Source organism: Salvia hispanica, chromosome 3 (assembly GCF_029641045.1).
Source record: "Salvia hispanica isolate PSC_SH4W2 chromosome 3, Shi_PSC_v1, whole genome shotgun sequence".
Classification (NCBI taxonomy): Eukaryota; Viridiplantae; Streptophyta; class Magnoliopsida; order Lamiales; family Lamiaceae; genus Salvia; species Salvia hispanica.
Genome location: NC_142694.1, coordinates 54,132,646 through 54,156,116, shown reverse-complemented (window position 1 = coordinate 54,156,116; position 23,471 = coordinate 54,132,646). Strand labels below are relative to the sequence as shown.

The 23,471-nt window shown below is 32.5% G+C and overlaps 2 protein-coding genes and 1 non-coding gene across 3 annotated transcripts; 1 reads left to right on the top strand and 2 right to left on the bottom strand.

Annotated features, from left to right (window-relative positions):
- On the top strand, positions 1-106 carry LOC125217203 (small nucleolar RNA Z279/snoR105/snoR108). Its single transcript, XR_007175623.1, has one exon. It is a non-coding gene; the product is annotated as a small nucleolar RNA Z279/snoR105/snoR108 (small nucleolar RNA).
- Positions 107-1,142: 1,036 nt separating this feature from the next.
- Positions 1,143-5,568, bottom strand: LOC125211728 (zinc ion binding protein). The gene is made up of 8 exons (XM_048111636.2): positions 5,408-5,568; positions 5,033-5,205; positions 4,405-4,504; positions 3,253-3,466; positions 2,486-2,780; positions 1,812-1,887; positions 1,627-1,673; positions 1,143-1,543 (listed from the first exon to the last, which is right to left on the bottom strand). The coding sequence occupies exons 2-8, from the start codon at positions 5,122-5,124 to the stop codon at positions 1,363-1,365; spliced, it is 1,005 nt and encodes a 334-aa protein (XP_047967593.1). The 5' UTR covers positions 5,125-5,205; positions 5,408-5,568; the 3' UTR covers positions 1,143-1,362.
- A 1,010-nt stretch (positions 5,569-6,578) lies between these two features.
- Positions 6,579-10,442, bottom strand: LOC125213657 (putative methyltransferase PMT14). The gene is made up of 7 exons (XM_048114315.2): positions 10,299-10,442; positions 9,205-9,893; positions 8,854-9,064; positions 8,154-8,436; positions 7,552-7,938; positions 7,355-7,432; positions 6,579-7,011 (listed from the first exon to the last, which is right to left on the bottom strand). Exons 2-7 carry the CDS (start codon positions 9,853-9,855, stop codon positions 6,777-6,779), a joined length of 1,845 nt encoding a protein of 614 aa, XP_047970272.1. The 5' UTR covers positions 9,856-9,893; positions 10,299-10,442; the 3' UTR covers positions 6,579-6,776.
- Between the last annotated feature and the right edge of the window lie 13,029 nt (positions 10,443-23,471).

Here is a 23,471-nt window from a genome sequence, read left to right as displayed (position 1 = left end):
GGGATGTGATGAGTGGTCAATGCTCGCAAATAAACATGCGAGAAGGGCGTCTGCCCCGCCTGTTTTTACGACAATTAGGCGCTCTCATCTTAACCAATCTGATCCCTCTTGCCCTCTTTATATTTCTTTTGCCTTTGTTCTTTTTTCAATCTGATTCCTCCTTTTACCATTTCTTTTTGAAGCTGTCCTTGTTCTCTTTCATTAACTTCTAACTTTTATAGTCACAAAATCACCAATTTTTTTTTTTTTTTAATTATCAAGTTTTACTCTTTATCCAGCCATCAGTTAATCAGTCCCACACTCAGTGTCTGAGTCGAGGTTATAGGGATTGATACGATATCAACAACAATATGATGATATAAGGCCAAGCACAGAGACACAATTTGTTAAAGATCTGCCCCACACAAACACAACTTATGTCTGTTCTGATACAACACGAACTTGATAGCAATACAACATTTTGTGTTGACACGGCATAATAATCAGTCAACATGATAAATTTCTAATTTACGTATCATAATCATTCAAATCTTCGACTCAAAGTTGACTTATACTACCTCTGTCCAAATAAATATGAAACGTTTGCTTTTCGGTCCAAAATTTTATGTAATGTTATTTGTGAGTTAAAGAAAAGAGAGGTTAAAGTAGAGATATTTTTATTTTAGAAAATATTTCATTTTTAACGAGACAATTCAAAAAGGAAAATGTTCCATTTTCAATGAGACAAAGGGAGTACTTAATTTAAATAGAAAATACCTCTAAGAAAAGTTAAATAGTACAAATTAAAATATAAATAAAATATTTAATTAGTGATAAAGAGTTATATAAACCCAATACAAAAACAATTGAAAGTTCATATCATCATAACTAATGGAATCCAATTGACCTCTGATTATTCATAAGATCCTTTCAATAGGCCAGAATCTGTTATTTTTGAAATGGGCTAACCACAATTCTAACCAACGAATTTTCAGTTATACTGTGAATTTTAGCAAAAGCATAGTTCAGAAAACTATCCCATTTCCCAGCATTTCCATCTACACCAATAGAGCTCCCCATCCAGCTATATTAATTAAAATAATAATTTTCCGATTAATCAAGTATATAAGCGAAAACTTTTCAAACCCTAAGAAACCGATCTGTTCCCTGAAAAAAGCAATTTCATCCAAAAACGAATCATAAAATCGTGATACTGTTTCCATGTAACAAATTTGTTACTACAAGATATGCTGACAAGCTTACGATTCCCTAATAACTGAAGCGATTTTTCATTCTTAAAGAGAGAGGCTGTTTTAGGCTTTTAGCATCGAAGATACATGAATGCTCATGGAGATGATCACCTGCAACGGAGAGGAAGTGTGCCTAAAAATGCTTAGCTCTCCAATCGACTTTAAAGTTCTCTTCATCCTCATCATCACTGGACGAGTCGTCGTGGCTGGAATCCTTGCGTGCGACTTCCTTACTCTTAGGAGTAATAGCAGATCTGGAAGCACTAATCTCGAGCTTCTTCCTTCTTAACATCTCAACCCTATCTACGTAGTTCCTATGAATCAAGAAGATAGCTAACATTGTTAGAGCTACATTGCAGGCTCAATAGACTTGTATCCTAATAAATAAATAATTTACCTTTGCTCAACCATCTCCTCCTCTTCAATATTTTCAGCTGCATCAAACTGTAACAGTACCAACAATAATACGTCAATGGCACAACTCATCATTGCACATAACATATGATAGGGTCGGTCAGTCTATGAATTTGACTTCAAGATATTGTATCTAGTATACTGGAGGGCGAGAGGGTGGAGGCTGACCTCTTCTTCCTCCAAACGATTATCTATCTCCTGTAAATCATCTTTAATCAATCTCTCAAACTCCTTATATTCATCCCTGCCATTTTGGTGATTAACCATATGTTAGTTAAACTGAATCGTGAAAGACATATAGTTAATGGAGATGCAAGAGCAAAACGGTGCTCTTCAACAAACAAATTCAATTAGGGAAAACCAGTATGGGTAGTTACATTCAGCATAAGTTACACATGTCGATCAAGAAATTTCTGGCACTAATTTCAGCAGAATTCTCACATAAATTGCCCAAGAAAAAGCCATCATATAGTATCCGAAGAATTAAGCAAAGAAATCCAAGACTTTTATCAAAAAAATCATGATGATATCTTAGTTTAGTACACTTAGGGCAATAATGCATCACTGCTATATAAACAATCAATGGAATTAATCAAATCAAATTTTGCGATTCCCAATAGTCAAGCCTCATTTTTCTTAGCAGGATTCAATTAAGAACATAACTACATTGTCATTTCTTCACCACAATTTACATTTGTAGATTTTGTGCTACTCCATAAAAGAAAAAACAAAAATCATGCTTAAGTAAGCAGTTACTCATGCAAAGTATATTCTAAAAGACCACCATACCATCAATCGTTAATCATAACCAGATACCGAAAACAAACCAAAACAGGACTCACTTAACATCAGGCTTGACAGGTGTGATTCCCCGTGCACGTAATTCAGCATCTTTGTCATCAAAAAATCCTGCAGGGAGTGCTCCTTTGGCTTGTTTAGATTCTAATCCAGTGGCTGGTTTTGACACCTGCCTAAAATCATTGGCAGCCTGAAGCCCCAGTTGTCCCATGTCCTCAGTTGTAGCAGTCGATGATCTGTTGATCCCATTCCCTGAGACAGAAGCCTCGGCAAGTTGGTTCTTTATATGCACGGAATCATCCACTGAATCAGGGTTTCCAAACTTCCTGGGTTCCCTTTCTAATAACAAGGAAGAAAGTCACATATAGTTTATCGGCAGAAAACATTGTTTGATCAACATAATCTAGAAAGCAATCCAATCCTCCTTTGAGAATTTAACCTGTTCTGCATCAGTTATTAGCATTAAGAATCCTTTCTCATATAAATCATATGTTACTTCATTGGTTTGCATAATATGTGGTACATAAATGATTTCGAGCAATAAAAAATTAAAACAGCTATCCATAGCTTTCAATCCAACAAAAGTAGATCTCAACTTGATGTCTTGATCAGAAGCCAGAACAGTCAAAATGTCAAAAGCTTGTACACAAAAGGTCGTGTATCCATTCAAAGTAAAATATTAAGCCTCCCCTTGGTTACAGATGTAAAGATTAAAATACAAAGATGCCAAATACAAGTATACTATTCACTTACGTTACTAATGGTCTGACACTGAAAGAGAAATCATCAAAATTCCATAATAGATACTTACCAATTTTCTGTCTCTTTGTATCATGATCATCAAAAAACCCAGGTGGCAGAGTAGATGATCGTTGTTTAGGCAAGGCAACAGAAGGTTCAGGTTTAGCATTCAAATCTCTGGATGACTCAGGTTTAGGCTTTGGTAAATCTTTAGCAGACTCAGATTTAGCATTATTTGCCCGATTTTTTGCAGCAGCACCACTGGCTTTGTACTTTTCAACAGCCTGAACAAGGAGAGAAACGATGAAGGATAATTCAAGTGAAAGTAACTAGTACTAGTATATTTTAATAATAAAAGGCATCACTTCTAAAGGCCCAGAAACTATGAAAAGTAAGACAGAAATATGCAAATTATTGCAAGCTGATTGTTCTCAGGCAATATTAAATCGAAATGCAACTGCAAAGTTGTGTAAGAGATGAAATATTGATTTCTATATCCCGTATGAAATAGTGTGCATAGAAGGTTTGGAACAAAATCAAATCACATAGAAGTTGACATCCTAATGGATGATGAAGTGAGTACATGGGATTGAAGATTTTCAACCATTACTCTTGCATGGTGAAAAAATAAAAGAGGGACCGAGCTTCCTCGAGAGATGTAGAACAAAAAAGAACTATGTAATTGTCTTCCATTTCTCATCCTCCAGTGGACAAGTCAAACCTTAATCAACTTAAGACCTAGTATTACACAAGAAACATCAAACACTACCCAACAAAACCTTTAAACCATAAAAGTATCTCAATGCTCCAATATTATGTCCATAAATCCACAAACCAGATACTGAGTTCCACATAAGACGTTCACACTTTCTACCTTTTTACCCTTGAAATGGTGCTTTGAGGATCAATATCTCATAAAGATTATTCACTAATTCATTTCATGAAGCATAACTTGCTTTGCCAATATATAAAATGGCAAGTACAAAGTTAAGAACATCGATAATGCATGTTGATGCCATACGATATTACGGGGGGCAAGCTAGAAGCACACATCATGCTTATATCCCTATAAGACGAATGGTTATTGTTAGCAGAAACATGCAAACTTCACTGAACCAATGACCCGGCACGGTGCCCCCTCTCTTATGACACTCATACTTTCAGCTCAACTAAAATTTTTTATATTATTAATTCATCAAAACTTTATATCACAATAGTTTACCTCGTGATGCTTGCGAGATGCTTGATGTGCAGGCCAAAGCTGCTCAGATTTGACAACCACATCACAGACTCTACATATGGGTTGATCATGTTCATTATACCTGCATTACAAATGGCAAAGGACGTCATTTTAGGGAAATTAATAAAAAAAGCGTATATATATTTTGTAACCCAAAGTTCATAATCACTTAAAAGCAGTTTCAATCAAAATATTCCCAACAAACTATGAAAAATCCACAATGACTTTACTCTGCAAACAGAAACAAAGGACCCGAATGCAAGCTCACCAAAAAATTTCAACTTTCTCTCAACACAATAAGTTAGTACGTAACTCTGCATCACTAAAATTCACAAATCATAGATTTCACAATTTCACCTGATCCTCATGCTCGAGATCAAAATGCAATTAGACAAACACTGTAAAAATAAGTACTCCACTACCACTGAATCTATTAAGTGTCTAAAGTTCTTCATATTCTTAAATAACTAAACAAACAACATAGTTGCAATTTTGAAGAAGTGAAAAATAATCCAGGGCTTGATGACAAAAGTACTTGATTTATCAACAACTAACCCACGCATTAAAATTACACAACCAAACCCGCATTCAAATCAAGCAGACGCAATACCTTACAAGGGGAGAATCAATCCGCTGCTTTTCCTTTTTTTGAGCGCTCAACTTCGCTCGAAACGATGCTTTCTGCTTCGCTTTTGCATCCATTCCAAATAATTCTCTCCTTTCACCAAACACTCAGTGCAATACAATACTAGCGTCAAGTTTCACGTTAGGTCTCTGGTTTCCCTGCCAAGAACAATCCTAGTATCACATTTTCTATCCAAAGGTTTTGCAGCTTTCTGTATGTTAGCTCTTCTCAATAGGTTGATACCGCCATTTTTGTGACGGCAGAAAAGCGTAGCAATCCAAGATCAATTTGAAATTAAAATTGTACCCTTTGGAACTAAGATGTTAGACTTGGTTTTCTGTAAATAATTAAATAACTTACTGATTAACAGCAGAGAGAGAAGAGCACACTCGGAATCGTCGGAAGAAATTAAGACGAAGAATGAGAAGACTGCCGGAAATGGAAGAAGAAAGAAAAAGGGGGGTTTTACGATTTTGATTGCAGACAGGCCTTGCCTAATTTCGAAGATGCAGCCAATTTTAGTATCGGGCCTCTAATAATTTAAACTTGGTTGATTCTAGCAATAAATATATTTGTATTATATTATTAGAATCTAAAAATATACTACTACTACATAAAACTTCTGTATTGATCGATTCTAATGATATTTGATTATTAGATTTTTGGATTCAATTTTTTATATTTTTATATATTTTTAAGCTGTTAAAATTTTCGTGTCGGATCAGATTTTATAATTTTGAATTTTCGAATTCGGACTCTCAGACCATTCAGATCGAATCATTTTCTTTTTTCATAGATTTTAGATTTTTGGATTGGATCGGAGTTGACAAAAATCCGATGTGAAATTTGAATAATCACCATTAATTATAAATCTGAGTAAATAATTAAACTACTTAATATAAGTAAATAATCTTCATTGCAACAACCCCTACTAGTACCACACCGCTCACATTGGCACTGCGGGTGTTGTAGCGAAGGCGGGACGCAATCGCTAAGAGAGGTATAATACCAACTACCAAGTGTGATATGACACTTCGTCACTAACCATTTAAAATTTGAAAATTAGTTGTTTATATTTTTATTCAGCTTTTCATTTATAAATACACTATCACATAACATTGGACGATCACAATTTATCTTCATTTACAGTTTTCATTCTAAAATTCGATAGTTCTGATGTCAAAGAGATTGTTGTTCATTTGATGTTATCCGTTGATGGTATGGTGGAAAGATGGATGTGATGCATGCATATCAAAATGGAAGCAAGCCGTCGAAGAAATCTAAGCATATTAAGATTGTAATTCAAAATTAGGCTCACAAATGACATTGTTTTTAGAAAATACCAGTGGATGCACGTATATTTCTTGACATGCCATAATGTAAAATTGTTGGGTAACCAAGTCTAAGTTTTTTGGAAAATATCAAATTTAGCCCTAAGTTAGAATAATTTTTATCAGATAGCATCATATAGGTGTGTTTCAACTTTAAAAACAATTGAAAGTTCTCAATCATGAAAAGATGATCGCACCAGTAAATAAGTAACTTCTCTTATTTGTCCATTAACTTGAAACAAATATAGATACAATTGCTGAATACAAAATATGGTGCACCCTCCAAGTTGATAGTGTTAAATTAAGTAAATAAAACAAAATTCATTGAGTAAATAATTGCTAAGATTTACTTTAAGTGTGTCTTTCTCTCCTGAAGATAGCAATATAACAGCATAACCTCATTGATCAGTAGAATTGGAGGCAGCAGCTGCCACCCAATATTGTTTCATTGCAATCAGTATCTTCTGAGGAACAAGAGGGCCATCTTCATGATCCACCATTTTTAAATCCCATCTCATCCCTCCCGCGATCTTCATCACCTTGTTTATCACGTCCACTTCATCCCGAACGATCACCATCCCTTCCGGCCTCAAAATCCGGTCCATTTCTAGGAGTATGTCTTCAAATTCACACCTACATTGTTCACAACTGCTTTCAGTATGCTGCATATCACACACACACATGCGCACGCACATGCCAATTTTCAATCGAGAGATAGATGTTCGAGCAAAAAATTCAAGTGTGAAGGAAACTAGCCGTGACTCATGAGTGTGAGACAACCAATTTTATCCAATCAAGACTAAGATCACAAAAACTTGTGTCACATTGTAAGAGGGGTCGAAATTTTATTAACAGGAAACTGCCCTATATTTCTCGTACGACATGATATACGTGAAGATTACTTAGGAGTGAGTGAGCATGCTCAAGGATATGTTTTCCCTTTAACTTCGATTCATGAAATTACTGAATTGCTTACTTGTTATCGTATAATTTGAATAAGCCGCTGGCGTGAATGAGGTCATACGTCCTTGGATAAGTAGAGAATCCTTCACACCTAAAATACAAAAGAAAAAACATATCATTGGCTTCAACTCAATGATTCTTATGGAAAGATAAAAATCGCCCATTTTTTGGAAAAATGCTGATAAGCGAGAAAAAGGTGGACGGAGATACCAATCGTGATACATGCCGATCAATCCTCTCTCGTAGATGACGCCTAGAGTTTTTTCAGCAATTATCGGAACAACATTCATCACCCAAAGCTTTGATGACTCCAAGGCCGCAGCAAAGCCTCCGAGGCCAGCATTCATATCCATAATGTTTCTGTATCTTGTGGTGCCGAGCAATCTAATACTCCTTTTGTAAGCTGCAACGTGCTTTTTCCAAAGCTTGCTGTCCTCTTCGTACGATTCCGGTGTGACCCCAGGAACTTCACCATTGCGTACCCGAGGTGGAACATCATAAAGCCGAGCTGGAAACTTCTTCAACTCTCCTCCCGCTACTTCAGTAGGACTCTCCACCTCTGGGAAGGGAGTTACACACGTCTCCATTTTCTTATACCTTGAGAATCATGACGGGGAAGTAGAAAAGAAAACAAAAGAAGTTCAGTAAACACTCATATCATAAAAACACAATTAAAATGAAGCATATCACACATTCTTATCAGTGTAAGGATGCAGCAGATGAAGCGTTAGGCGCATCATAAAGCTACATTAGGGAGAAATAAAACAACCATCAAATGGAGAGGTAAAAAGTTCATGATATGATTAACTAACCACAAGTCGTCGTCATCTGAGGCTTCACAATAGTTAGCCGATTTTCTTTTGCAAGACTTGGCATTGATCTTCTTCCTAAAGATAGCAATATCCCCCTTCTCATACTTCTTCTCCCAGCAAAGGCTTTTGGCCAAATCTTCAATTCTTGTTTGTTCGGCCTCCAAATCTTCTTTTGTCCTTTTCCACGTCTTATAGTATGTCTTCCAATTGATCGGAGGACCAGACAAGACCCAGTATCCACCAGGTCTAAGAACCCGATCAACTTCCTTCAAGTACATGCCATCTACATATTGCAAAACAAATCAGCTTTGACAAAAGAAATTACTGCTCCGTCCACAACCTTTTTGCCATTGTAGATTGGAAGTTTGGAACCTAAGAGGTGTTTTTTGATGATTTACAGATTAAGATATCTTTGTGAAAGCTTACAGTCTCCGAAAATTTCTCAGCAGCAAGTTATAGAAATCATTCTTAATCCACCTTGGAATTGTTATTTAAAAGTGTTTATATGCATGTTACGAAGAATGTAACTCATAGCTACTAAAAGACATTTTCCAGTCTCCATTTTACAAAATATTTGCTTGATCATGTGAAATACTTTTGCTTCACAATTACCAAATATTCAAAGATAATAGTATTTCCTAATAATATAATACTATCATAGAAGCTAAAATATTTTAAGAACACCTGGTTTGTGGCATACCATTGGAAGCCCATTGTATTAAGCACCTCGAACATTGTGCCATATCAAATGATCGGGGCGGGTAAGGAAGTTTTATGGAACCAAGCACCCCAATAATTGCTGGCACGCCTCGCTCCAAAGCAAACTGCACCTGGGCCTCGTGGTTGTCCCTTGGTGCAAACGACATTGGCAGCACGTTTCTCTTCAGCATATAAGCACCCCAGCTAGCAACCTAATTGAAACAAAACTGATATCAATGAACTCATTGTAAACCATGAAAACCTTATCAAGGCCTAGAAATAGTCATCATCTAAGATTATGAGTTAATAAAACGTGACATAAAAGTAAAACAAAGGGGAAAATAGAGCATACTCCGCAACCGGTGTCCAGAGCAGTTCTGACTGTGCCATCAGCTATTGGAATGACTCGTGCAAGCTCATCGATATATGCATCCGCCCCTTGAGGAAACATCGTCCCACCTCCTGGAAATTTGAATACATTACCCTGATACTCAACCCAGTTCTGGTTAGCCTTCTCCACCGTCAAGCTCTTAAAAGGAACATTAGAGTAATAAACATAGTCACGGCTCTTTGGCCAAGGGAAAGGGGTCGTGTATCCATTGGGCGCTGGGATCAAGCAGTGCAATTTCTCCTCCTGCGGCGGGCAATGCCTTTCTCGATAAATCATGTTCTCCCTAGGGAATTTCATGGCCCGGTCTTGCTCTTGGCAAGGCGTGTAGTCAGTGAACTTAGCATCACATGGCTCAAACACTTTGGCTTTGGGCTCGGATGATTCGACAAAAGCCACATACTTATGGTGGCTCTCGAAGTCCAGAGACGGGGAGATATTGCAGTTCACCTGCTGCTTATTCATCTCCATAGCGTAGCCATCGCCTTTACCAAAACCACTCTTCTGCCACACTCCCAACAAGTAAAAGAAGCAACAGAGAGCGATGATAATGAAAATGGAAATCCGACTCCTCCCTTTACTGCCCGAAGAATGAACCTTTGGTGTTGTTGCCATGTTTTTGCTCAGGACAGCATCAAGAAACTACCTAGTCCCTAACATTATGCAACAGATCAACAGAGTAACTTAGTGAACTGAATCAACTACAAGGATTTAAACAAAATTGATAAGCTTTTGGATCATGATCCAGCTTTAATTCGACTTTAAAACTGCAAAAACCTCAAATCATCTAGAGTGGCTGCTCAAATACAGAATAAACAACAATCCAAGCATGTAAAATATTGATTAGATTAGATCTGAGTTCGAAAAATGCATTCTTGAACAAGAAAAGTAACTGAAAAATCACTGTTGCTGTAAAAGCTAAACTAGAACAAGCCTAGTTCAAAAAGGCCCAAGCAAATCCCAATCAGATCGGAAAATCAAATGGGAATCAAAGCAAGAAAGTGAATTTAAAGACAGCTTTTTATCAAGAATTTGGTTAAGCTCAAAATTGCAAGTACCTGAAAACAAGCAAGAGGTCCCCCTCTTTCCCTCTGTGTGTAAGTCTGTAAGCTGAAGCTGAGAAAGATATTTTTAGCATAAAAACACACTAACTCACTCACTCACACGCAGAAGAAGAGAAGTGCGATTACAGAGAGGCTAGTAGGGACACTACCTTGTTAAGTAGAGCAACGAATTGGCGGTCTGTGGGGCACACTCTTCTGCCCCATTCATAATTGTATTTCAAGATTTGAACTTTTTTTTGTTTTAAACTCACCGACGCTGCAATTGTAAGGGTGGATTCTTTTAGAATAAATTTATTAATGAAATGTACATATACAGTAAATTAAGGATGGATTTTATGATAATGTACGAGTGTGTGGATTAATTACACTAACAGATCAAAAGAATTAGAAGGATGACCTCATAGGCCAATACGTACGGAAAATTACACACTGATTTTGGTTTGATATCATGTCAAATTCCTGCAGACCATATCTATGTATTGATTACCTGTTTTTTTTTTTTTTTTTTTTTTATTCCCCTGTTATTACAAAAGGATCTAATATTCTTTTTGGCTGAGGATTTTAGTTAAACATATTCAATCACATACTGCAAAATACTATTCATAGTCATTTTTCGGTAGAATAAGTTAAATCAAAATAACAATACTTTTAATTAATAATCAAATATTGGATATCGTAAAGATGAAAAAATAATTATGTGAAAGGTATCTCATATTATTTGTAATTTTGCATTAAGCTGAAAGATCAATATTACATTCGATAGTGGTACAAATTAATATTACGTCGAGCTAACAATTAAATAGGACTCAAATTAAAGAGTAGTTAGCTTAATGAATAAGTTTGAGCTTATTAAAGTTTAATTAAAGATCGAGTCGAGATACACGCAAATCTATCATACGGTTGAAAGATTGTTGACAACTGATATAAATTTTTGGTGATGGGATCGCTCAAGACCAACTAAACTCGTCTATGATGCCATCGTCTATTAAAACAAAAAAAAATCTATATAAATTTATTGAAACAAAGGTACATGGACATTGGGATGTATTTTGCAAATTATATAAAAATAAAATTGAATTCATAAATGAAGGGAAACGTTTCGTTCGATCGGATGAAGTATAACTATCCCAATAAATATCTAAATTAGGTGAGATGTAATTCAAATCCATAATTGAATGCATAGCTATTTGAGGTGAAAGCCTTAGTGGGGACCCTTCAACAAGGCTATGGTGCACTACACATTAATTGTCCTTGCCGACATAGTAATTTTCCAACATGGGAATTGTGGTAACTAATGATTGAATTTCTTAATAAAGTCTAATGTGATGGACACATGGATTATGAAACCACTAAACTTTGATCTTACTTTAAGAAATAGTAGTATTTGCTATTTGAGGGAGGAATATTTAGAAATTTTGCCCTCCATGGAATTTGATGTAATTAGAATCCATCCAGCCATCATAACATTTATAAGTATATTTCATTAATGTAAGATCAGAATTCAAAAAACGGTGATGTAATTTATCTTCGATACATAACTGATTATGTCATAAAATTAGTGGACAATGAAATTTTAGTTAAATTTTCACGATGTAATTGTTTATATTTAGTCATTTTTTGTTTTTTGTATCCGCTCTTTACATATGATATTTAACCTAAGACATTAAATAAGTATCCCATCATCCATTAGAAATCAATTATTTTTTCATTTTAGTCATTCAGCTCTACTTTTGGGTTTTAGCTATAAGTTTAATAATCTGAATCCTACTTTTAATATTCGTGCCAACCCATCAAGCTAAAAATCTTATTAACAAATTTGACATGTACTATAAATTTAATTTATTAAAAAGAAGTAGATCGTTTTCTTCCAATAAATATACTCGACCGTATATCGTACGTAAGTAAAACTAACAGCGACCCATGAAAAATCAACATGCCCTTTTCTTTCTACTTCTATACTTTTCATTAACAGTTGGATTTAAAAATGAGCCAAATCCAGCGATTAATAGTATAACTATCTAAAATTAAATCAATGCATTAGATTAATTGTGATGTTTGGAAACTCTTGAGGCTATTTTTTATTTGGCCCAATAAACTCAGATTTTAGGGCCCGAAAGAGTTCTGGGCTTTCAATTGGAATTTGTTTATTGGCGTAGGTAATTATTAGTCGGACCTTAGAAGATTGAATGGGCCTAGAAATATGCATACGAACACCCTAAGGCCTAAACGTATATACTTACTTAAATTGTTTATTTATAAGAATAGCTAATTCAATGAATTCACTTAAGTACAAGTTTTCAAGTTCACCAATAAAACAATAATAACAAAAATTACCTAATAAATTAAATTTATTTATAAATCCAATCCCGGTCAACAATCTGGGTGCCAAATTATTGACCTGGGTTAGATTTTAAAATATCAATTTATCAGATATTCCTATATTTTACAACTTCTGATTTGTTGACTCATATACTTAATTATTTGTTATAAAAATTTATATTTGATCGTAAATTTGATCTGTGAAACTGCCAAATTCAATTACTACTAATTACAGTAGATTAATTGTGTCACTAAATTTAGAGGAAAATTTTGAATGAGGACATACTTTATTTGAAGACCACCCATCTAATTTTTAAGTGGCCAACAAATTGAGAAGCTGCTCTTATATTTGGGTTTGAGAATCAAATTATTTGCCCCTTTTAATTCGGTTAGCTGTAATTGGCGTGAAAAGGGTTTAATAAAGAATCACTTTATTGTTGACAACATTAACAAGGATTTAATATCTAACTGAAAAGGAAGATATTTAACTAAATACTACTAGTACTAAATAGTATACTGAATATGTGGATCACACATTTTTTCTCTCTAGTTTTATTCTCCAAGTACTCATTTCAACACATATTAATTATTATAAATCTTTAAATATTGGGATGGAAGGATCGTAATAAGAGACTTGCCAATTAAAAGATTTATTTTGGTTAACTGTGAATTAGTGAAAGTGTTAGAAAAAAGTAAATAAATGTTCTACATAGTATATACTCCTAATTATTATATTTTTCCATTTGTATAGCAATTAATTAGGTGCGGTAGTACTGCACTGAATTATAAAATATCATATGCAAAAGTTTAATAATAGTAATAGTGTATTATAATTAAGCACGATATGTAGTTTAGAATGTATAATAATTGTTAATGAGTTTGGGGGCGTGACAAGAAGAGAGGGTAAAGATCACATGATAGGTAAAGTAAAAACAATAATCAGAAAGATCACTTATGACAAAGCACCAAATCCATGTTAATTTGTTATGGATTAGAAGATGAGCCTTTCAAAAAAGAAAGGATTAGGAGATGTTATTATATATATTATCGAATTAAGATGTAGCCAGTTTCCTTTTAGAAACCCAAAAGTAATGAACCTTTTTCTTGATGAATAAGGATAAATCTAATTTATCATTCAAAAATAGCTGGAAATCCATATTTTATGATGTTTATCTCTGCTTTATCTTTTCATTTGTAAATACATATCCTTAATTTTTCTTACATTTTAATGTAATAAGACTTTAATTAGGGTTACACTAACATACTCATAGAAGACACTATAAGGATATCTAATAATAATAAGTAAAAGGATATTGCCTGACCCTTTTATTGGTGCCATATATACGCCAAACTTAAGGGCAATTTTGTTAATACTTTAGCAACTTGTAGTATTATAATTTGAAAATGTGATTGTGCAGTGACCTAACCAAATGATTATAATTTGTCCCCTCTTGAGAGTGTGAAGAGCTACACAATTGGTGTATAGCACCATAAATTTTAAAATAATTAAATAATTACTGAAAAAAAATATTAATTAGGTCATGTTTCCTTTATGGTAAAAAGCAGTATCCATAAATAGATTTGCTGATCAAGTACAGCTATCTAGCCAACACGCTTAATTTTATAAAACTGGATTATCCACTAATCACAATACTATAGTATATATAATTAATATGTAGAGTCATTTTACACTTTCTATTCATCATTCTTAATGTTTATGTTACGTCTGCATATTGCCATAAGCTGCACCAAAGTACACCACTTATTCCAGTTTCCTTGTTTTCAAATTTTTATCGAGTTTCCTATTAAATAGGTTTACTTATTAATTTATTATTCGTTTGACTATAGTATTTTATAAATGGATATATACTTGCGTGCATCCATATGTACAGTTCGTTTTATCTAGTTAATGAAAAATTCTAGAGACGTACTGACATGTTTCAAATTAGAAATCTATAAAATTTAATTGAACTTTAATAGTTCTAATTACATTTAATTATGGTGAGTACATTCGGATTTATACAAGTTTTTTGCGTCAATTACTTTTCTTCATCAATTTGAAGAATTGTATGGATATCTAATTTTTAAAGGAATACATCCACATTTCAATTATTAATTTTGTATTTTAGGCGAGATATATATAATATATATTGCTACTAGAATGTGGACAAAAATGATGAGATGTACACGTGGCGGTACACGTGGTTGTGATGATCATATGCTATATATGGATCTTGGAGAATGTTTAATCATCCCAATAGGAATGCAATTTGCCAAAGATTGAACTATCATACATTGGTAGAAAGGTGATTGTTGGTCTCGAAGTAGGAGACTACATTTGTATGTATAAAAGATGGAGTACAGCTCATTAATACTTGATTGAAGTTTCATTAAATGCTTTGAGAACTAAAAAGTAATATTGAGTAATATTGTTTTTCATCGATTGAATCTTATAATTAAGAATGTTGTCATGGTTAATTTATTCATCGAAGCTTGGATTTGGTTGTTATAATAAAAGACTTTTTGTGCATGATCAACTCAATTAAGATTAATTAAATCATAGTCATAAGTATCCTATTTTAAATGTTGATACCAAATCGGAATTAGTGATCGAAAACTTGAACTATATTAAGACCAGAGAGACTAGAAAAACGGGACACTCTAAAATCATGAATACTGGTACGTCAACTTCACTTTCTTGCTATTCGCATAGAGGTTGATTTACACATAAATCTGGATAGTAGTTGGAGCTTATACTGTGATCTTAATTTGTTGTCGGCGATTCCTTTTATCATGTTCTATTAATTGTTGCTTTACTTACATTTATGTTTTACTAGCTAGAGTATGTGGTTTATATGGTTTCATATTTTATTTTATTGAACATTTGTCTTACAAAATGATTTGAACATTTTGTTTATTATTAAAAATTTGAAAATATATAACTATATTAGCAAAACAATGTCTACATATTTCAAATTCAAAGCTAACAATATAAACAAATTCAATGAATCCAAAAAATAATCCTCTTAAATTTCTCGTTTCTTCTTTAATTTCGATTTACAATATTAATATGTGAACTATGTTAATAATATAAAAAAAGTTACATCAATTAAAGCTAACATAAAAATTATATACACCAAATCGCTCTTTAATTATTTGTAACATTGAAAGCTAGAACACCTATAATTCAACTTAAGGGGACTAGACTCAACTTGGAAATTACAATTGACGTGTAGAGCACTATAATTCCAATCTTATTAGGTGTTTGTTATCATAGAACAAATGGCTTCCTAAAGAATAAAAAACTACTTATAATTAGGTACTTTTGCCAACATTTCTTTTAATGTTGAATTAAGTAAAACACAAGTGACACCGTCTTTATTACTTTTTCCTTCCATCAATTATTCATCATTCAAACAACAAATTTTGTGATCTCATTGTGGGATCAATCATTTTTCTTTATCCTTTGGCCTCACTGTAATAGGCAAAGTTACTAAACAAATTACAACCTATTTTTTCCGTCCAATACCATTCATTAACAACTCATATCATACGTATTCCTCATTCCTCAATAAAGAGATGCACCTAATATCTTTAGTACAATTGAAAGTGATAAGAGTAAACCCTTTTTCACTTTTATTTATTTGCAATTTTCGAACTAAATTTTTTTTATATCAATATTCTTGACCCCAAGCAATTTTTTTAACTTGAATTCAAAGGTGATAAAAGGTCAATTTTCTCCTATCGTTTGGAGCGTTTATTCAAAAATATCACATCGTTTAACTAATTACCATTTGATATACATTGTTTCATTTTTTAGAATAAAATTATCTATAACAAATTTTCGGCGATCCGAATATTAATATGAAAGAAAATTATTTTACACGTCGAGTATCCAAACTACATATCCCAAAATTACACATCGATTAGTCAATGAACATATAGTTTCACATGTCAAGTCGATATTTCAACTGCTGAAATATTTTCGTTGGACGTTTTTATTCCAAAAAATGAAACGACAAGTATTAAATGGTAATTGCCTAAAAGGTGGGTCATTTTTGGGTAAACGCTCAAATGATGAGACTTTGGACCCTTTACTCAATTCGAACTGGTAATTAGAGATGGTGAAGTTCGGATGTGTGCTTTTCTTGTTTTACAATTGTTCTTGGTTGCTTTTTTGGGGTGTGTTGGTGCTTGGAGTGCTTTTTGGTGTTGTTTTGGTTGTTCTTTTGGTGTTCCTCTTGATAGGTTATGTGAAATCTTTAGCTTGCAGGTGTTCAGATTCTGGCTTAGTGTTGTTTTTTGCTTTTATGCTTTTTGTCAATTGTTGTTTTTATTGTCTTAATATGTTGGTCTTTTGAGCCTTAAATTTGTAAGTTCGATCTTTTCTTGCCATTTTTTGTTTTGAGCTTTTGCATAAAAAAAAAATAGAGATGATTGATCATTTACTCTCACTTAATGAAGGATTAATTGAATAATGAAAGCCTAATGATTACTCAAATAACAAAGTTTAATGGTGGCATGACACTAAATAGAAAAATTAGGACATTTAGGTTGTAAAAAATAGACGAGCTTTCATGAGATTGCAACTGGTAGCATTATAAGTTATTGGATTTACTGTTACATATTTTCAATGTATCATGAAAAGCATGGGTGATACGAGCCATGACTAAATAAAAATTTGTATGTCCACATATCTTTCCCCTTTTCTTTCTTGTGTTGTCATTTTCTGGAATTGGGAGTCAGATTCCATTAAGCTTGAATTAATTAAATTATTGTTGAAAATAAATGAAGAACTAACTTAGGTACGTCAGAGGATGAATATGATTGGTTAGACAATGACAAGAAGGTTGTCTGGTCTTTAACACAGTCCCATACACTCATTGGCTCTCTATAGACACCTGCACTGTTGCACATCACTTAGTTAGGTCACCTAATCTTTCTACATAATTTCTACTATGTGGACTATTTCTACTTCACATAACTTTTTTCTCATACTAAAGTTCTTTGATCATATATTATGGAGCTAATCATTTTTTTGTAATGGAGTATTGTCTACATTATAGCTATAGGAATCAGACACACAATATCCACTCGTTAACCGAGATCTCTTTTATCAGGTGTTCAGTGAAATGGCATGTCACACAGTTGGCAACCAAGTACAAATACAAATTATACATAACAAAATACAACGAATAATTATAAATCTGGACATATCTAAAACACAACACTAAAAATCTACAAAACATAAAAAAAATGGTTACAAATAAAATATGTAAGAACAAAAGACCCAATCTAGCATAAACACATGCATTTTAACTTAAAATTGAAGGAGTTAAATCCAAGGAGAAGGTATCAATTGTAAAGATTTTTTTTTTTTTGCTAGTCGCTATGCTGAAGTCAATCTAAATTTTTTGTCTATAGCAACCTACCTAGAACATATGAACGTCAAGTATAGTTTATCTTTGAAACTTTTCAAATATGGTTCACTGTTATGCACAGTTTATATCATTTTTTCAAGTAAAATTTACTTCATCAGTGTAATTTGCAAATGATTCTAAAGGGTTTAGGGATAGGTCGAGAGTTCAAGTCATCAAGGCAGTAAACGGGAAACCATTATTGATAATTTTTTATATAAAAAAGTGTATGTGTGTGCTTGAGCACGAGTTTCGTCAACCAGCGACATGTGACATTACTTTTTTTATAAAAAATTGAAAATCTAATTTAGTTTTGATCACCTGTAAGTAGACACGGTCCTCACTTCATTCTTCACACATTCCCATTCTTCTTTTTCTCTCTCCTAATTTTAATTTTAAATTCTGTAAATTTTAAAAAAATGTATAGTTTTTTTTATTTCAACTATATAATGAAATTTTACTATTTTTCATTTATTCGTTAATCTATTTAACTGAGAGTTACAAATAAAATAATTAAAAATGCAAATCAAGACAAAATAGATGAATAATGTAGTGTTAACTGATTGTGGCCTTGTAGTGCCAACAATGTAGTGCTTAAAAGGTTATTGATGCCCTAATATTGTTGTAATTATATATGTGATGTAGACCTACACCGAGTATGCTCATAATGAAAGAAACAAATTGCAAATAACTGGAAATCTATGTTTTTCTGAAGAAATAAACTTCTTGCATATGGTCGCACCATGCGGACAGACGATCCGATCAGAATCAGACCCCATACAATCTACAATTCCAAATCATCAAAGAAGTACATTTACTACTATTAAATGCATCATTTCCATGAATTAAAAGTAGCATTAATAAGTACCATATATTTCTATAAAAATATCAATTACATTTAAAAAAAAAATACTCTATCAATTTATATCATGTTATAGATAAAAGTATCATTTGGTCCGAGTAAAAATATCATTTAAAGTCAATATATATATAGATATTAAGAGTGGTGGTATAGGGCAATCACTAGAGAACACGAATTTAGTTCTTTAGTTCACAACACGAATTTGAAAACATGGATTGAGCTAAAATTTTATTATAGAAAACTAAATCCTTTACTATAAACTGTAGCGAACTAAATTTTGTGCATTTAAGATTAGTTATACTATGATCAATCTCACTAGATATTATTCTATAATTTTATGTACGAATATAATTGTAAACTAAAAGTTTCCCAAAGAGAAGGAATATCCAGGAGAGCCTAATCAGTCGGTAAAAGAGATTTCAAGTTAGACTTGAAAAGAAATTCCCCAAATCGCTGCAGATTATAACAGATAACAAGATACACAAATTGATCAAACAAAAATGGTTTTAATTTGTTTATTGAAAAATGGTTTTATTTAGCTGTTAAAGAACTTCTGTATTAATGGATGCAATTTGTTCCTACTGTGTTGCCTACCTTATCAAACAACTATTTATTGACATCGCATCTCTGTAGTATTATCTGTACATCATGTTTCTCACCGACTTTATATCCATAGACAACGTTATTATCTCAATGAAACAAAAACTATGATTATTTTAATTACCTAATTAATTACTGTTAAGCTCAACTATTTTTATTTATTTATGTTAAACTCTAATGTCAAAACCTACTCATTTGTGTTCCCGTATTTGATTCGAGGAAATTATGTACACACGACAAAAATCTAAGGCAATCTACTTTTTTCTTTGAAAAGTCAAGTCATTAGCTGTTTTATTACTGATAAAAATATCCACATGTACTTTTAGTAAATTAATAATGTTAACATTTACATATTTAGTTTAGTCTTATTCTATCCTATATCTAAAATATTGACAGTTAAAAAATTTCTGAATGGCTGATAAAAAAAATATTATATAAGTATTATATTATGTTAAAAATCAAAATTATGTAGATGTATAGTTGCAAGCTTAACAATGTAGTCCAAAATTGTTCACGTGCTATTTCGATCATAGATCAATTTAATTTCGTACATCAGTTTTTTATTTGGATTTTATTTTAAAGAGTAGTATATATTACAATTGTTACGTATACATTTTAGTTATTGGTAATTTTAGATCAATGTCATTTTGCCTAGAAAAGTTATATCACTATATCGTGTTATTAAATTTAAATTTGTTCCCTGTTTGCGGATATATAGTTGTATTTCTCATGTTATCTTCAAACTCTACATTTTCTAGCTATATTACTATAAACTCCCTCCCACCTTCCCTCTTCCATCACTAAATGTCCAAATATATTTCTTTTTTTTGGTTTGTGTGCTATTAAATATTCTATTTCACTTTTTCTATTTTTATAAATGTACTACGTATATTCAATTAAATCATTTCACTTATATTTTATTATAAAACTAATACTCATATAATCCATTATAGGACTCACATACTTTTTCTATCCACTTACTTTTATAAAGTCGACAAATAATTTTTTAAAATCCGAGTCAATAAAAAATGCGACGTCCCGCAGTGGGAGTACTAAATATGTACAAGAACATTGTCTCGGTTGCATGCTCAGGTGCAAGTGAGTTCATCCTTCTAACAAGACCCAATACAAACATTAATCTTTTCAAAGTGGGCATTCCAAAAGCGGACGACGATCGATGTGCATTTTACGAGGAGGTGGAATTATTTGAGCGTATCATCTCATGTTGCAGGTTCTCTGGTGCCTCTAGTATTACTGCTACCACTGTTGGAATCTCGATATATGTCTATCCAAATATCTTGCATCCTTTCTCGGATGGGTGACCCATTCTGAAATCTTGAAAAGAATATTCAGATATCCCTCTTTTATGTCATCACGTGGTCCATTAGAGATATTAGTAACAAGACTATCTTTTAAGATCTTGAGAGGAATAGGATGGGAAAAAACTTATCATCTCATGCCACCTCTCATATCTTCAATTATGGGTCAGTGTCCAAATTTCCTATTCTCCCTAGACTAGGCACACGATATATGAATTGAGTAACATCAATGCTGGAAACAATTGATAAAAATACAAAGAGATGTTTATGAAGAGGAAGTCAACCTAGATATCTAAGTTTGGGTAGTGATACTTATGTTATTTAAGCTTTTCTTACATCTCTGATAACAATTACACCTTTTATTTTTAGTAAACATTTGGCAATTAATTTTTATAGTATAAAGAAAATGGGGAAATCTGAGAATTTTCAATTATTTTATGTAAATAGGGGAGGACATAATATTGAGAAATTATACCATAACAAGTACTCTATCATATGGAGTAGTAGTATAATTTTTCAAGATTGATTAGTTTATTATGAGGAAAAAATATTTTTATTACATAATAAGTGATGAATTAGCTTGAATTATTTTTATCAATTAATTTATCCTTCAAAATATACATCTACTTATTATCAACATTAACTTTGAAGTGATGATTTTTTTTTTTTTTACTTTTTGAATAATTAAAACACGATGAAACTAAACCTATATTTAAGGCATCTTAGATTCCTAATCTCTGTTGCAACCTTTTCAGAGCAATTGACGAGTTTAAAGATATTGTTTATTTGTTTCTAAAGTTTTGTGTATTAGTAATTGATAGTAAATGGCTTAATTTTAAAACTTGCACAAAATTTATACTCCCCTACTAGTATAATTTTCAAAATTTTAAAAATTTAAAAATTTCAAAATTAAATTAATTAAGTACGATTGATTATATTAATAATAAATTTTATTTTTTTAATAAATACTAAAATGAATAATTAATTTAGATGTCAAACATGGGAATGAAATTATAATATCAGGACTCTGAAGTTCATTCAATAATCAATATGCCAGTCCATGTAGAAAATACTCCGTCCCACAATAAGAGTCTTGTTTTGCCATTTTTGTCCGTCCACAATAAGAGTCTTATTTCACTTTTACTATAAATGGTTAGTAGACCTCACATTCCATCAACTTATTTCACTAACATTTTATTATAAAACTAATATATGTATATAAGTGAAATTCTTATTCCACTAACTTATTCAATCCACTTTTCTTTACATTTCTTAAAACACGTGCCAATAGGACTCCTGTTACGGGACGGAGGGAGTGTCTGATTTTTTTAATGAGTGAACTACAAAAATAGTCCATGGACTATGCGTTTATCTCGCCAATGAACCCTGGACTTTAAAAATATCCCCAGACAACCCTGGACTAAGCGTTTATCTCGAAAATGGTCATTTTTCACTGTTTCATGACGAAAATACCCTTTTGGAGGGTTTGAGCAATCTTTGTGGGACGGAGGGAGTATCAAATTTAAAATGTAAAAAGACCAAATTGCCCAAACTCCCCAAAACCTCCCAAAAGGGTATTTTTGTCACGAAACAGTGAAAAAGGACCATTTTCGAGATAAACGCTTAGTCCAGAGTTGTCTGTGGATATTTTTAAAGTTCAGGGTTCATTGGCGAGATAAATGCATAGTCCAGGACTAATTTTGTATTCACTCTTTTTAATTCGTGAAACAAAGTGCAAGTCTTCTTTTACATTGTACATTTGTACGGACACAGGATCTTCCAATTTTTTATTGCTTTTTTTTTTTCCTGTTCTTTCACAGATATTATTATTCATTTTTTATTGCTTTTTTTTCCTGTTCTTTTACAGATATTATTATTCGTGAGGGACAAATACTGAGAGAAAATTAGGTATTTGATGATTTATTCTCTGGTGCAACAGCACAATCATATCCGTTCGTGGTTGATAGCTTTTACTAGTATACCTTTCTAGCCTCACTCGATCTTTAATTTATTCTGAATTTTATGTCTTTTTCTAGAATATTCATATATCACGTGTTTTATTTTTTAGCTTTCTAGGGAAATAGTTATAGACAATCAAATTAATACTACTTGGGCGATTAGTAGCTCAATATTAATTGTCACGAGATTATCATAGTTAAACTGATTCGAGATTATCCTAGACTAAAATTGGCACAGAGAAAAGTCGAGATTAATAAGCTAATACAAGATGAATTTTATGTGTTATTGTTCCGAAGTTAAGTATCTGAGCATATCTTTTGAATTAAATGCTAATATAATTCTATAACTCAATCTTGTGTAAATAATCCATTAAATCGAACACTGCCATTTAATATTCCATGTAAAGAGGAAACATTTGGGTATATCCATTCTAATTAAATATTCATTTTGATTAGTAAATAAATAAATTTGAAATGAGGATGGTGAATACGCAGAAGTTTTTTTACTAATATGAAAAGGCCTTGTTTAGAACATTTGATTTTACAACAATATTCGATAATACATATAATACGTTATGAGAAGTTCGATGCACATAAATTCTGCCATATGGATAAATTTCACTTTATATGTCCCTATATAAATATTGTGTGACATATTCGGCTACTTATGAATTTAGAATATATACTACTAT

Excerpts from the sequence above, each read along its gene's own strand:
- LOC125213657 (XM_048114315.2), bottom strand. The coding sequence starts at position 9,855 with ATGGCAACAACACCAAAGGTTCATTCTTCGGGCAGTAAAGGGAGGAGT. Across the intron at positions 9,065-9,204 it reads CTCTGGACACCGGTTGCGGA|GTTGCTAGCTGGGGTGCTTA; the intron begins GTATGCTCTATT and ends TGTTTCAATTAG. Across the intron at positions 7,012-7,354 it reads TTCAAATTATACGATAACAA|GTGTGAATTTGAAGACATAC; the intron begins GTAAGCAATTCA and ends TGAACAATGTAG.
- LOC125211728 (XM_048111636.2), bottom strand. The coding sequence starts at position 5,124 with ATGGATGCAAAAGCGAAGCAGAAAGCATCGTTTCGAGCGAAGTTGAGC. Across the intron at positions 4,505-5,032 it reads ATTGATTCTCCCCTTGTAAG|GTATAATGAACATGATCAAC; the intron begins GTATTGCGTCTG and ends TTTGTAATGCAG. Across the intron at positions 3,467-4,404 it reads CATCTCGCAAGCATCACGAG|GCTGTTGAAAAGTACAAAGC; the intron begins GTAAACTATTGT and ends CTCCTTGTTCAG.